The sequence below is a fragment of the Prinia subflava genome, chromosome 18 (genome assembly GCF_021018805.1).
Source record: "Prinia subflava isolate CZ2003 ecotype Zambia chromosome 18, Cam_Psub_1.2, whole genome shotgun sequence".
NCBI lineage: Eukaryota > Metazoa > Chordata > Aves > Passeriformes > Cisticolidae > Prinia > Prinia subflava.
The window spans coordinates 42,959-57,633 of NC_086264.1; the positions used below are offsets into that span (position 1 = coordinate 42,959).

The 14,675-nt window shown below is 54.0% G+C and overlaps 2 protein-coding genes across 3 annotated transcripts; both read left to right on the forward strand.

The window, feature by feature from the left end:
• The first annotated feature begins 5,185 nt into the window (after window positions 1–5,185).
• LOC134560005 (antigen-presenting glycoprotein CD1d-like) lies at window positions 5,186–7,086 on the forward strand. The gene is made up of 6 exons (XM_063415456.1): window positions 5,186–5,264; window positions 5,580–5,837; window positions 5,996–6,277; window positions 6,372–6,656; window positions 6,762–6,858; window positions 7,026–7,086. Exons 1-6 carry the CDS (start codon window positions 5,186–5,188, stop codon window positions 7,084–7,086), a joined length of 1,062 nt encoding a protein of 353 aa, XP_063271526.1.
• Window positions 7,087–10,428: 3,342 nt separating this feature from the next.
• On the forward strand, window positions 10,429–14,047 carry LOC134559822 (T-cell surface glycoprotein CD1b-3-like). Of its 2 annotated transcripts, none has more exons than XM_063415038.1 (6): window positions 10,429–10,585; window positions 11,783–12,040; window positions 12,567–12,851; window positions 12,947–13,231; window positions 13,353–13,449; window positions 13,588–14,047. In XM_063415038.1, exons 1-6 carry the CDS (start codon window positions 10,513–10,515, stop codon window positions 13,631–13,633), a joined length of 1,044 nt encoding a protein of 347 aa, XP_063271108.1. In that variant the 5' UTR covers window positions 10,429–10,512; the 3' UTR covers window positions 13,634–14,047. The 2 variants fall into 2 exon arrangements, with proteins under 2 accessions (XP_063271108.1, XP_063271107.1); XM_063415037.1 differs by having other exon boundaries at window positions 10,430–10,585; window positions 11,780–12,040.
• Window positions 14,048–14,675: the final 628 nt, after the last annotated feature.

Consider the following 14,675-nt stretch of genomic DNA (forward strand, 5'->3'; position numbering starts at 1 on the left):
ATTATATGGACTCCAGTACTATGCTTCACAGCATTAAAAAGGTCAAAATTATGGATAAATATTTTGCATTAGATATTACCACTACACTACAACTTGGGCAATTATTTATGCATTCAATATGTAATGGGATGAGGTGGGAATTGAAGATTTCAGACATGCCAAGGCCACACTCAGGGAGCTTTTTGCTGCCATTCTTACCCTTTTTTAATGACCTATCATTCTTGAACCACCCCCTGAGCTGGGCAGCTGGCTGTAGGTGATTCTGCTGGGGCAAGGGCTTGGGCTCAGTGCCCTCCTCAGGGTTCCCTGCCAGCCTTGGCCACAGTGTGATGTGGTGAAGTGTTTCCTGACAGAGTTTCTTTCCCTTGTTAAACCGTGTGTATCTTGACCCATGAGTGTTTTCTCACATTTGCCTTTGTGACTTTCTCCCCTGTCCCCCTGAGGGAGTGGGCAGGAGGATGAGGGGTCACCTGCCAGCAGGGCCACCCCCTCCCACCCCTGAAGGGGCTGCAATCTGCAGAGAAGCTGGGTGGGAGCACAGGCAAAGCAAGAGGCCACACTGTGCACAGCCCCTGCACCCTGCACTTGGCTAGTGGCATCAAGTGTGCCTTGCAGCTGTAATGCACAGGAGGAGAGAAGTCTGAGGGGAAGCTGAGCCTGGGAAAAGGCAAGAAGACAGCCAAACTGGTCTACTTCCAATGAGCATGTGTCCTGGGTAACCCAAGATGTTATTGTAGTTGTAATAAATGAGTATGGTTCGTGCTAAATTGCAACTTTATATATATTATAAATAGAATTGTAATTTTATATTTAATCAATATTAGCAAAATTAGTAAAACTAACTTCAGATAAAGGCATAGTGTTAGAAGAGCCCCCCTTTTTCCTTGGCAAAATACCATGAGAAAACAGGACATGAGACCAAGAACAGTTAGGGAGTAGTGTTCTTGAAGATGCTAAAAAGTGTTTGAGATGAGTCCAGGAAAATTGAGATAAGACCAGATGTTCCTTTCTTTTTAAAGACTTTTTGGCTATATATAATGGAACTTAACTATTTAGTTGTATAACACTTGCTTGGCACATATGTATAACTTGCAAGGTCAAACAAAGGACATACAAGGAAGAGGAGTAGCCTTCATCCCTGCGACCACCAAGAAGAGTTAGAAGACCCTCAAATAACAACTGGAGCATGCGCGATGAAGAAGGTGACACAGACTTCAAGAATTGAAACTGGGAGGAAACAATCGAAGATGGGGGGGATGGAGTATTAAGTATAGTATAAAACTATAGATGGAACAGGCTTTGATTCGTACATGTGGTAGGGTCTTAAACCCTGCACATGTACCCGGGCGCCTGCCTTTTGTTTGTGCTTTATCGGATCGAACCCATTCACTGCCAAATTACTTTTATAAAGAATTGTCTTGGTTTGAAAGACAGATATTTGCTAGGAAGGGGCAGGACCTCCCTAGAGATGGAGAATTCAAATCTCCTCCCTCCAAATTATTCCAATTAAAAGGAAAATTAAAGGAGCTTTCAGGCAGAGGTATGGGGGTAGGAATAACAGTTCTTTACTAGTATATATGACAAAACGACAAACAAACAACAACTACAGCATCAATAATAAACAGAACCAAGAACCTTGAGGGCTTTCTTTTACAAAAGCCCAGAGCAGTTTGATCTGGGTGCCCCTGCAGGACTCCGAGAGGCCGAACTGGAAGGAAGGAAAAGTCCCGGGCTGGTGGATGAGATGAGGAGCTCTGCGCTGGCAGCTGGAACAGCAGGGGTGTCCCGGCAGGGCTGGGCAGTGCAGGGCTACAGAGTAGCAGGAGAGCCTCAAAGGTCTGAAGAAGCAGCGGCGGTGGTGGGAGAGGCTGGAGAAAGCGAGTTCAGGATTCCCGGGTACACAGCAGATGACGATAGATTTCCCAGGACGAGGCAGAGGCAGAGGGCAGCCTGACCGTCCTCCTCGGCGCTGAGAGCAAGAGTGCCTCCCCCTCCCCCAGCTCTGTTTTTTTTGCCTTTCCCAAAGCTCATCATCTCTCCCCTCTGAGGGACACTCCCAGGGACTCAAAAACAATAGGTGTAGCTTCGTGCTGCTATATCCCTCAAGCACTCTTTTTGTTCTGACTAAGTAGTCATTAAGGCTTCTTGGAAACTTATGGGAAAAAATTCTGTCAGAAGAGGGAAAAAAAAAAACAAAACCAAATCTAACCCCTAACAAGAATGGAATGCATTTTTATTTAAATGTAACCTTTTATTTAAGTATATTCATTTCAATTAAAAATTGCTGCTAAATTTAACTTGGATGTTTTGGGGACCTTTTCATTTATAACATAGTCCATATCTATCTGTGTCCAAAACTGTTACTGTCTTTTTAAGATCCAGTGCCATGGCTGGAAGTTGACACTCGAGGGGCAGGGGTTTCTGGGGTTCCTTTGCAAAGTCAGTGGTCTCTCAGGCAGACCCCTCTTACCTTGTGGTCTTTGCTCAAAGCAGAAGCTTTGCTTTGGGTTTTTCTGTTGGTTCCACCCCGCCCCCCTCCCCCCCCCCCAGTTTTGTTCCTCTTTTCCATCTTACTCTGCCTTAATGCAAATTCCAGGAGTGCCTGTCAGCAGCACTGTGCCAGAAAGAAGAGTAGCCTTGCTCCAGTCTGAGTTGCCCACAGCTTGCCAGCAGTGCCCAGCTGAGGCAAGAAGGCACCAACTCACTCCAGCCCAGCTGCTCTGCTTTGCCTTGCCTTGCTGTTCTCTGCCACAACGAAGGCAGAATTTCTCCATGAGTTCTAGCTGTTTGCTATCACCTGCCGGAATGGGCCAGCTGCCTTTGCTGATGGAGAGATGAGCAGGGAGGAAGGCTGACTCTATTTTCCCTTTGTCTCCATAAACAGGGTTGCACATGGTAGATGCCATCTTGAAAGGGGGGAGTACCCCTCCACGTAGGGTTTATCTTTGTTCCTGTGGAGTTTGTGGGATTTAGCAATTCTGTATCTATTCTGCTTACTTATTTCCACCAGTAATGAAATGAGAGTAGATATAAGTGGATTGTGTACACTGGACCTCATCTTGACCTCCAGGGGACTGCATGTTGAGTTTTGTCACGTGCACCTGCACAGGACAGGTGACATGAATGGCTGTGAATGGCCTCTCAGCTGCTCAGCACAAAGTGACCACCAGTCGTCTCCAGGGAGGCCATGGGGACAAGTGATCACCTCACAGGACTGCAGAGACAAAAGCCCCCTTGTCTCCTCCCTCCCTGGTTGCCCCATGGCTGCGCTTTGCCATCCTGACAGCCAAACACTCTCCTCCGGGTCTAGGACTAGAGGGAGGGATGTGGACCTTGTGGTGGCATAGCTGGACATCCCCTGTGTCATGCTGCTGGGGAGTTGGTGTCATTTCTGGGCCTACCAGGCCGCCACAGCATCCCCACTTCTCTCTGGGACAGCTCCATGGAAAGGAAGGGGTTTGGTGTCCCTTTGTCCCATGTCTGACTCAGTGTCATGGCGTGCTGGAGCTCAGCCTGCTGCAGCCCTACGTGGGCCTTCCCCATGTCCCTATAGCTGGAGACACAGAAATCGTGACATGGAGCGGTGACACCTGGTGCCAGTTGTGCTTGGAAGGGTCACATACCAACATGGATACCTCTGCCCCAGTTGTGTTTGGTTGTTATCAGGGCACCCCAACCTCAGGCTGGCCCGCAGCTGCGGTTTCAGCTCTGCCTTTGCCCTCAACATGGGCACCCCCAGGAAAAGGGGAGAGAAACTGCAGGAGGGAGGAGCAGTGGATACAGGACATTGTGGCTCTGGTCACCACATTGTCCCTCCAGCACTGGGCATTGCTGCCAATTTGAACAGAGCAGGGGGATGGCTCCCACCATTTCTGTTCCATGTACAGGGGCCTCTTGGAGAGGGGGATTGGGTTCATCACCAAAGCTGGTGGGAAGGAAAGGGGAGGTGCCAGGCTGCAGCCGATCCCCAGGCCCTCACCTGTGGGGGTGTTTAGGGCAGAGGTCAGGCTCGCCTACATGGTGGGGTGCAGGTAAGCAGAGAGGCAGCTCGCAGGCCCCATGGCATGGATAGAGCTCTGTGGAAAGGGGGAAGCTGCATACCCACTGCAACTCCCTGGAATCGGCTTGATGGTGCCTGGTCCCATCCCAGCTTGAAGATCCTGTCCAGCCAACTGCCACTGCTCCAGGAGTCTGATGACTGTCTGAGGGAAGCAGTCTTTCCAGGCCCTGCAGCCCATCTTTCCTCTTGGGGACCACCATGCTATAGCTGCTCTAGTCCCTTCACTTCTTGCACCCCACAAAGAGCTACTGGAGGACTGCTCCCTCCAGCTGTTCCTGCAGCAATCCCTGACTCCACAGCTGTGGTCTGAGCTGGAAGGGCTCATCATCTCAACTCAGGGACATCCCTTCTCCAAGATGATATCAGCACTGCTGAGGGGTCAAGGGATATTACCATCAGCTTTTCTCCTTCGTTCTCTTACCCCTCAGAACTTTCCAAGGCCATGGCCCAGCTCTCCTGCAGGCTTGACACATCACTGGCTCATGTACCTGTGCCCATCAGAGTGGCCTGGCTGTGGGATGGTTGAGAGGTGAGAAAGAGGCATGGGACCAGTGCACAGCCTGGGGGCACAGAGAGGCCAGGCATGAGGCTCTGTGGTGGGAATAGGGCTTGCCTGCCCTGTGGGAAAAACAGCCGTGTTGTTGTGAACCCACCTGGCAGCTCAGAGCAGGTGGCAATGTGTGTTCTACGTAGGGCCAGGTATGCCAGGCACAAGCAAGGGACATTCCTGTCAGGGCAATGGATGCAGCGCATGGCCAAGTGACACGTCCACCTGACAGCGTAGAACAGAGGACTCAGTTCACCCACATCACCCTGACTGTCAAGGTGCTGCTGCTGCGGCCATGAGGGACCACTCCTGCATGCAATGAAATGACCTTGCTCACAATCAAATTCCCCCAGCACTCACAGCCATACTCAGGATGCCCCAGCTCACTCCATGTGGGAACCTCAGAGCCCTCCCCTAAACCTCAGTGCCAGCCCCATTGGCTGCCAGGGCCACTGGCACCAGCAGAGCTGCCCAGGCAGAGCCAGCCTGAGCAGAAAACTGCGGCCACATCTCCCAACAGTCTATTCTTCCTGCTGCTGCACCCACTGCTGCACACTCTGAGCCTCCCTGCTGGAACTATGCAGTCCCCTTGCTGCTGCCTGCTCTCCCTCCTCCTCTACCTCGTCCTCCTCTCTGGGACATGGGCAGACCTGGAGGGTAAGTGGGACCCCTGGCTCATACACATCTACCTCCATGGGACTCCATAGGAGAGAGGCTTCCTGCTCCCCACCCACCCCGGGCACTGCTTCCTCACTCCTCCTTGTCCCCTGGCTCCGCACCTCCTCCCCAGCAGGGATGCAGCCACTCCAGGTGGGGGCAGAGGATGGGAACTGGGGCTGCAAAGGCTGAAAGGGCCTTATGGGGGGCCCACAGATCCCTGCAGCCTCAAGGACCCATCCCTCAGCTCTTCCACTTTCCTCAGCCCTCTTCTCCCAATTCCATCTCCTCCCTGTCAAGCCTTGTCTCATGCAGGGACCTTCACTCTCCGGCTGCTCCAGACCACCACCTTCCAGAACACCTCGTTTGTGGAGACGGAGGGGTTGGGCCTGCTGGAAGACATCAAACTTGGTTATCTTGATAAACGCACATGGTCCATCCACATTTGCCAGCCCTGGGTGCGCTCACCCCTGCCCCAAGCTGACTGGGACACCATTGAGAACCTGCTTAAGGTCTATTTGCTGCAGTTCAACCATATGATCAATAAATGGGCCATGCAAACAGACATCCCCTGTGAGTACACTGTCTTCACTGCATCCCCTTTCTGAAAAGCAGCTGGGAAGTGGGGAAGGATCTGATAGTGCTGGTGCTGTATAGGAGACACTGACCATGGCTGCAGGAAGGCAATCCCAGCCCCTTATGCAACCTCTGTCTCCTCTCTGCTCCACCAGACCCCTTTGTGGCTCAGACCATGGGAGGCTGCATACTGTACCCCAACAGAACCACAGAAGCCTTTGCCTACGTGGGTTACAATGGTCAGGATTTCCTCATCTTTGACACAAAGAATGCAACCTGGACATTCTCCCAGGACACCACGTTTTCACGGTATGTCCAGTCACTTTTTCACCAGAACAGCACCTTGGGCGAGCTGGTGGAAGTGATCTTTGATGATACTTGTGTCGATGAGATGAAGATGCTCCTACACTATGGGAGGGAAATTCTGGAGAGACAAGGTGAGACCACCCTGACCCTGCAACAGCCACCCCCACACCGGGGTCCAGCCGTGCCCCCTGGGGCTTGCCCCACCCCTCTGCTCTCATTCCCCAGAGCTGCCTGTGGCCACGGTCTTTGCCCGCACCCCCAGCCTAGGCCAGCTGCTGCTCGTTTGCCACATCACTGGCTTCTACCCGCGTCCCATCAGCGTGGCCTGGCTGCGGGATGGCCAGGAGGTGCCTCCGGGGCCGGCGCTCAACACCAGCCCCATCCTGCCCAACGCTGACCTCACCTACCAGCTCCGCAGCGTCCTGGCCGTGGCCCCCCGGGACGGGCACAGCTACATCTGCCGTGTGCGCCACCACAGCCTGGGCACCCGCAGCCTCCTCATCCCCTGGGGTAGGTGCCACCCTTGGGGGTGAGATGGGGGTCCTGAGCCACCCTGCCCCACACGATGGAGCAAACCTCAGAAAGTTCATGGCAGCTCCTCCTTACGTTTCCCAGGGAACTCCGAAGTGGTGCTGATCACAGGGCTCGTGGCCGGGCTGCCTGCAGCCATGGCCATGGCTGCCGTGGTGGTGCTTTGGGTGTGGAGACAAAGGTGAGTCCCTCCCTGCCCCATGGAGCGGCAGTGAGAGAGGAGGGGAGGAAACACCCAGGGGATTTCTGCACCAAGCAGCAAAGCTCTGGCTTTGGTCCTGCAGATGCTGTCTGCACTCCCACAGGGTCTCTGCCATGGAGCATCCAGCTGTCCTCCTCTCATTTCAGAAAGCACCAGCCAATGGAGGAATTACAGTCCAGGAACTCCATCCTGAGCAAAGGAGCTTAGTTCAGCAGGGAGCAAACAGTCCCCATTCCCTCCCACTGCCTTCACAGCAACTTTTCTGCTTCAACTAAGTTTTAGGTGTTGCCAATTGCAAGACTTAACTCGATTCAGAGATGCACAAGAGAAACCTGGCAAGAGAAACCTGAGCTTTTGACTCACTTGACATTTCTAAACAGACACAAATTCAAGTCTGAGACCTCCTCACTTGCTACACATGATCATCTCTAAGCTTGTGCCACTGGCCAGTCCACCCATTGATGCTCTAGGGCGCCTTAGTGCCCCATGGCAAATTCTCCTGGTTCTGCTTCAGTAACTGTTTTGTCAGAAGCTAGAAAGCTGTCTCCTTCTACCGCCACTTTCCGGTATTTTTTTCCTAAAATTTGCCTTTATTGACTGTATTCCAGAAATATTTGTGCTGAGACTGAATAGTTCCACACAGACTAACAGAACCTGGCCAGAAATGGCTTTACAAAGTGCTGAGTAACACTGAAACTCCGGTGAAATGTGTGGGAGCTGCAGATGAGTATGCAATGAAAATAAACCATTCATATTTTCACTCAGATCGCGTGCCTTTCCTTAGCAGATGAATGGGCTTGGAGAGGTTTTGATCAGCCATGTATGGAGGCTGAAACACCACTGAATTATTGGCACTAATTGCTGAAAGCACCAAGGCACGGGGAAAGAACAGTACATGTGTGCCTGTACATATATGAGCGTGTTCTCACATATTGCGTGGAAACAAGCAACTGTGCACATGGGGGTAAAGTGAGCCCCATGGCTCCTAAAAAATGAGAAAAAAGAAGCCCATGTCCCATCAAAGATAGCAGAATTCACACACACAGAGGAAGGCATGTAGTTCATGCTCCCAATCAACTTGAACATGTAGCTTCAAAAGGTTTGGTTTCACTGGACAACTTCTGAGAAAGTTTTCCAGGATAAGTCTGGCAGCCGCATGCAAGCCAGAAAACCTGGCTGGCTTGTGGCCATACCCCCACAAATTCAACAGTGCTTGTTCTCCCCTGGCCAGAACCTGGAAACCACAATGCTGGGGTGAGGACTGCATTTCCCTAGCAGCCAAAGTCACCTGCAGGCATCACAGGACTCAAGGACCGCGCTGCAAGAGGCGTGACCCCAAGCTTCTCCCAGCCCCTGCTGAATGGGGACAGACAGATGAAACTCTCAGGCGTGGCCGTGCCTCCCTGCAGGCTCAGCACCCACAGGGCAAACGGGGCAATTCCTCCCCCAGGCAGAGTGGGACATCGTGCAGCAGCCACGGGACCAGGCAGACCTGAGAGCAGGTGCCACCACTGAGGAAACAGGTTGAGGAACGCTCTTCATGTGAAATGATCTCCCAAGAGACCCTACAGCACCACACCCACAAACACCTGGTACCAGGGGGGTGTCTGCAAGTCTTTGCTCACGTCCCCTGAGAGATTTACAATACCACGCCCCATCCAGGCATTTTTAGAGGGTTCCTAAGGCACCTCACCACAGCCCAGTGCAGCAGTTGCTGCTGCTCACCCACCCACCCAGTACAGCACTCAGAGGCACTGCATCCCTGTCCACCCCACCCCAACTCACCCAGACACAGCCTGGGGGCTTGCAGCCTTCACCTCAGGGAGATTGCAAGGACCAATGTCACCTGTGGGACCACATGAGAATTTCAAAGTCCGATAGTCCTCTAGAGCAGGGCAAAGTGAGGATCAGTAATCACTTGAGAGGACTGTAAGGACCAATGTCATCTGGGGGAACTGTGGAGACCAGTGGTAATCTGGGGGTGACTCTGAGGACCATGGCCACTTGAGAGGACTCTGAGGACCAATGGTCTGTGTGGAACGACAGCCCCTGTCCCCTTGGGTCATTTTCAGACCAGAGAACTGACAATATGAAGGAGGAAGAAGTTGTGAGCAAAAAAAGGAAGTGAAAAAAACTCCAAACGTGAGAAGTACATTCAACAGAGAAGTGGACGGGCTAAAGCAGAACTTTAAAGCAGATCCACTGCTTCAGTGGAAGACATCTGGAGGAATTTCCAAGGGCCTGAACACATTGTGACCACCCACACAAGCCAGGTCCCTGGTCCTGTCCTACGAGCAATTCAGACACGGGTAGTGTCACACGCACCTGCACAGGACAGAGGGCTGTGAATGGCCTCTCAGCTGCTCAGCACAAAGTGACCACCAGTCGTCTCCAGGGAGGCCATGGGGACAAGTGATCACCTCACAGGATTGCAGAGACAAAAGCCCCCTTGTCTCCTCCCTCCCTGGTTGCCCCATGGCTGCACTTTGCCATCCTGACAGGCACTCTCCTCCGGGTCTAGGACTAGAGGGAGGGATGTGGACCTTGTGGTGGCATAGCTGGACATCCCCTGTGTCATGCTGCTGGGGAGTTGGTGTCATTTCTGGGCCTACCAGGCCGCCACAGCATCCCTGCTTCTCTCCGGGACAGCTCCATGGAAGTAAAAGTATTCAGTGTTTGGATGGTACCAATGCGCACCCCTCACACTCGCCCTTGGTTGTGGTTTTGGTTCTGCCTTCACTCCCAATGCAGGAACCACCTAAAAAAAGGGGAAGAGAAACTGCAGGTTGAGGGGAGGAGCCAGGGAGGATCAGTCCAGTGGGGACGTTGTGGGGGAGAGGCTGACTCTGGTCACGCCGTGATCCCTCCAGCACTGGGCACTGGTGCCCGTGGGGACAGAGCAGGGGCAGGGCTCCCACCACTTCTGTTCCCATGCACAGGTGCCTCCTGGGGAGGGGGACTGGATTCCTCACCAAAGCTGGTGGGAAGGAAAGGGGAGTTGCCAGGCCCACCCCCAGGTGTTTAGGGCAGAGTTGGGGCTCCCCAGCAGTGTCCTACAGCTTGGGACTAGGTGGAACAGCTTGTCAGCTCCTCCCGGGAGCCCCATGCCCAGAATTTGGTAAACGATGCAGGAGCAGCCTGAGCTGGAGGTGACAGGAGTGGGAGGGGGGTGACCCAAAGTATCCCTTCTCCCTGTGTAGGGGTTGAGAGGACAGAAATCATCTTTCTCCAGTCAGGTCCGAAATCCAAAAGCCATCGTCACCTGCATTGGTGCTGATGCGTCTCACAAGAACAGGAATAGTACAATGTAATACTGGTGGGGAGGGGGAGTCAGGGAAATCCAGCTTGAATATCTTTTTTCCTAGTGCTGTTTCCTGAGACTCTTTTTCCCTGCCTTCTCCTTCTGGCTGGGCTTTTCCCAGGCCCAGCCTGTCACAGTACTTCCTGCTCAAGACCTTATTTCAGTTTTTGTCCCTCCCACACGTCCCCAGCCTTCAGCTTGAGACCTCTGGGCCGCTCCCTGACACATTGATTCTCCAATCGGTGGAGAGCCGCCGCAGTGACTGCTGGGCTGGGGTGAAGCTTGGGATCCCACAGTCACTGCTGCTCCTCTTCAGCCTTGCCGCACACGCCATGCAGCCCCCTCACCTCCTCCTCTTCCTCTTTCTCCCGATCCTCCTCCCTGGGATGGGGGCAGCCCCGGAGGGTAAGTGGGAGCCCTGGCTCACCTCACCCCTTCTCACCCCCCCGCCCTGTCAGGGGAGCCCACAAGCTCTGCTCCGGGGAGGCATGGCCAGGCCACTGTGCCGTATGGTTCCCAGCATCAGAGGGCCACCGCCCACCGTGCACCACCCAAACGTGCCTTGTCCCTGCCCACCCTCTCCCTTCCTGCCTCCAGCTCAGGACTTCTGCCCCTCCAGCTCCAACACAGAGCCGTGGGCACACAAGCAGAAGAAACAACAGTGGTCCCTAAGGAGGACTTGGGTGTTGAGTTTCCCTGCAAGATGTCCTCCCCCTGCAGGGAGACCGTGGGTGCCAGGCAGATCTCAGCTCCACACGGTGCTGAGGGCCCCTTACAGCAGCCCCTCGTTCGTTAGGGAGCTGCACCTGCCAGGGTGTTTGGGGCACTGCTGCCACACAGAGTCTTACCACAACCCCGGGAGACCTTATGCTTTCAGGGCAGGCAGCATCAGACACAGAAAGGCAGGATTGATCTCTGGGCTGGGCTGGTGTTCTGGCCCTGTCAGGGAGCCCCAAGCCTGGACAAAATGCCCTTTCCTATCAACCATCCTCTGGATCCTCTGTACCATGTCCAGGTTTTTGGCAGATACAGGTCCTGGCACAGGTGCTTCTCCTGGGGGGGAAACATCACCCCAAACTAGCAGCAAGGTTCCCCTTCATCTGCTCTGCACAGTCAGACAGCAGCTCTCAGACAGCAGGGAGGGAGGCATGGAAAGGAAGGGATAAAGTGCCTAAAATCTTCTACAGCAGACAACCACTTTGTTGAAAGTAAAATAGAGAAGGAGAAAGAGCAGTGAAGTTAGAGGGAGTTCAGACACGAAAGCAACCCCTGAGCAGGATATAGAGCATATAATCACAGAAGCACAGAATAATTTGTAGTGAAAAGGACCTTTAAAGGTCATTCAGTCCAACCCTCTGCCATGGGCAGGGACACCTTCCCTGCCCAGAGCCCCAAACAACCTGGCCTTGAATGTTTCCAAGGACAGGGCATCCACCATATGTCTAGGTGACATATTGCCAGTGTCTCACTACCCCTCACATAAAAAATTCATTTCTTATTACCTAGTCCAAATCCCGCTCCCCCTCCAGCACCTCCACTTCCCATTTCCCCTTTAGCACCTCCAGTCATCCCCTTCCTGCGCCCTTTCCTGTCTCCTAGCAGAGCCACAGGTTATCCAGTACCTAGTGACCAGCTTCTTTGCCAACATCAGCTCTGCTGAGGTGTCATGTGTGGTACTCGCTGGGGACATACCCATCTTAACACTGGATCCAGCCGACTGGAGCATCCACTTCCACTGGCCCTGGGTCAGCCAGGCTGTAGCTGAAGGTGACGGGGAAAAGATAATGTCCCAGTACAAAATTGCTCTGCGCAATATGATCCGATTTGTGCACGACACAGTTCAGCAGACAGAACAACACTGTGAGTACAGGAATGAGCCCTGCCAGAGCCCTAGTCCTTCTCCCCAGGTTCTGGCTGTGGCCTCCTCCCCAGCAGGATGGTGTCTGGGGGTGGGTCTCACAGGGTGCATCAGCTTCTGAAACACTGCAGCTGCTGGGGCATATGACTAGCAGGAGTGGGTAGGACAGCATACCAAAAATACCCCTCGGGGCTTCTGGCTCAAGGAACCCCTCTGTGTGTCAGAGAGCTGCCACCGAATTTACTGGAACTGCAGGATTGACACAGCAAAGATTATGGAAGAGAAAATTTGGGGCAAATATTTTGGGGGACAGAATTCTTTTAAAGCAAGCACTGCACACCAGTATCCACTCCATTCTTCCTGAGGGCTTGCAGGGTGTTTGGGGCCTCCTGAAGCATGGCTTTACCCCCTGCTGCCCATTGCACCCTGTTTTCCACTGCATCCCCGTGGCCCTCAACCACATCCCACCTCATGCCACCCACGTCCCACACACTCATGGGACCTCTCCACTGGCTTTGCCCTTGACAGACCCATTGGTGGTCCAGCTCCGTGCAGGCTGCGTGCTGTACCCCAACACAACCAGCCAGGGCTTCCTGGATGTCAGCTGGCGTGGCAGAGACCTCGTAGCTTTTGAGGTAGATAAACAGCGCTGGGAGGCCCGGCAGCCATCCCAGGTGGCAGAGCTGGTCAGCAAGAGCCTCAACAAGCAGAGGTCTGTCATAGTGCTCCTGGAGTACCTTCTCTCCTTCTGGATATGCCAGAGCAACTTCCTCACCCTGAAGAGGTACGGGAGGGAAATTCTGGAGAGACAAGGTGAGACCACCCTGACCCTGCAACAGCCACCCCCACACCGGGGCCCAGCCGTGCCCCCCTGGGGCTTGCCCCACCCCTCTGCTCTCATTCTCCAGAGCTGCCTGTGGCCACAGTCTTCACCCGCACCCCCAGCCTAGGCCAGCTGCTGCTCGTTTGCCATGTCACTGGCTTCTACCCGCGTCCCATCAGCGTGGCCTGGCTGCGGGATGGCCAGGAGGTGCCTCCGGGGCCGGCGCTCAACACCAGCCCCATCCTGCCCAACGCTGACCTCACCTACCAGCTCCGCAGCGCCCTGGCCGTGGCCCCCCGGGACGGGCACAGCTACGTCTGCCGTGTGCGCCACCACAGCCTGGGCACCCGCAGCCTCCTCATCCCATGGGGTAGGTGCCACCCTCGGGGAGGGGGTGCAGGCTGCAGATAGCAGCCTCTGGCCCTGTGAGGGGCCGCTCCTGACTGGCGCTGCCACCTTCACACACTCGCTGTCTTCCCTCCCTGTCCCAGAAAACAGCAGTGCACCTCCAACCATCAGCATCACCATTGCAGTGCTGCTTCTCGTGGCCACAGCCTCTGCTGGGGGATTTTGGTGGTGGAAGCACAGGTGAGCTCTCCCTCCCATCACCTGCTGTAAGATTAATGGGCATGTAGGTTGGTCCAGGGGTTGCAGCAGCAGCTCTGTCGGAAGTCAGGGGTGAAGAACTCCCTGACTGTCATCACAGCTCACACATACCCTTTGCAGGAAGGGTAATGAGGCTGCATGCGAGACCCAAGAATTCGTAATTTGAGGCCTGGCTGCCCACACAGCAACAACTGCTTCCTCTCCTGTGGAGTCCCTGGAACCCCTTGGGGCAATTCCCAGGGTCTTGCCTTGGAAGGATGGACCAGGGAGTCTTCCCTGCCTGGGCTGAAGGAAATTCCTTCCCCAGTGTGGTCGGCCCAGTCTCTCCTCTCCCCGTGCCCCTGGTTCTCGTGGTTTCTCCTTTCCCTGCTTCCCTATTGGTGGTGGTATCACCAGTGTCTGGCCCCATCCCCTCTACAGGTCACTGACCCCTGCCCTGCTCTTTGTACCACCCCCGTGCCCTTAGACCATTGGTTCCTGACCCCTGTTTAGGCCTGTGCACAGCACATGGCCAGGTCTTTTTGCCCCTGATCCCTTTGGTGTGCTGGAATAAACCTTGCTGGAATTTATCATACAAAAAGGCCCTTCTTGCCTCTCCTTGCTGAGTCTAGCCATGGCGTGTGTGATGTGTGAGCTTGGCTGCTTTCCCTGAATCCTGCCCAAGCAGCTTTTCCACAGGGGATGCTTACAGGGATATAGGTAGCAGCTCCACCATCCAAAAAGCACACTGCTACAGATCTTTGTCTTGGCTCCAGCTCTGCAACAATTCAGCTCCCCCCTACCATCTCTAAGCCCACCCCAGAGTCCATATCCCAGCCCCACAGTCCTTTTCAGATCCAGCCCTACAGTCCATCTCTGCTCCACAGTCACCATGCCAGCCCTTCCATCATTTCACCATGCATCTCAGTCCCTTTCTGTGCTCTAGTTTCTTTCCATTTGCACTCACTATCCCAGTCTCCACAGTGATTTCAGCTCCAGCCCTACAGAGGCTATCACAGACCCAGGTAATATCCCAGCATTGTCGGGATTTGAGACACAATCTTACAGCAATCTCTTTCCAGTCATAATACCCAGTGCAAACATCAATATCACAGGCCTACAGCAATTTCAGCGAATTCACACGAATCCTACAGTCTCTGCGTCTGCCCTACAGTTTCTATGTCATTTGCAGTCTCTATCCCACCCCTCTAAGGATTTCAGGATGAGCC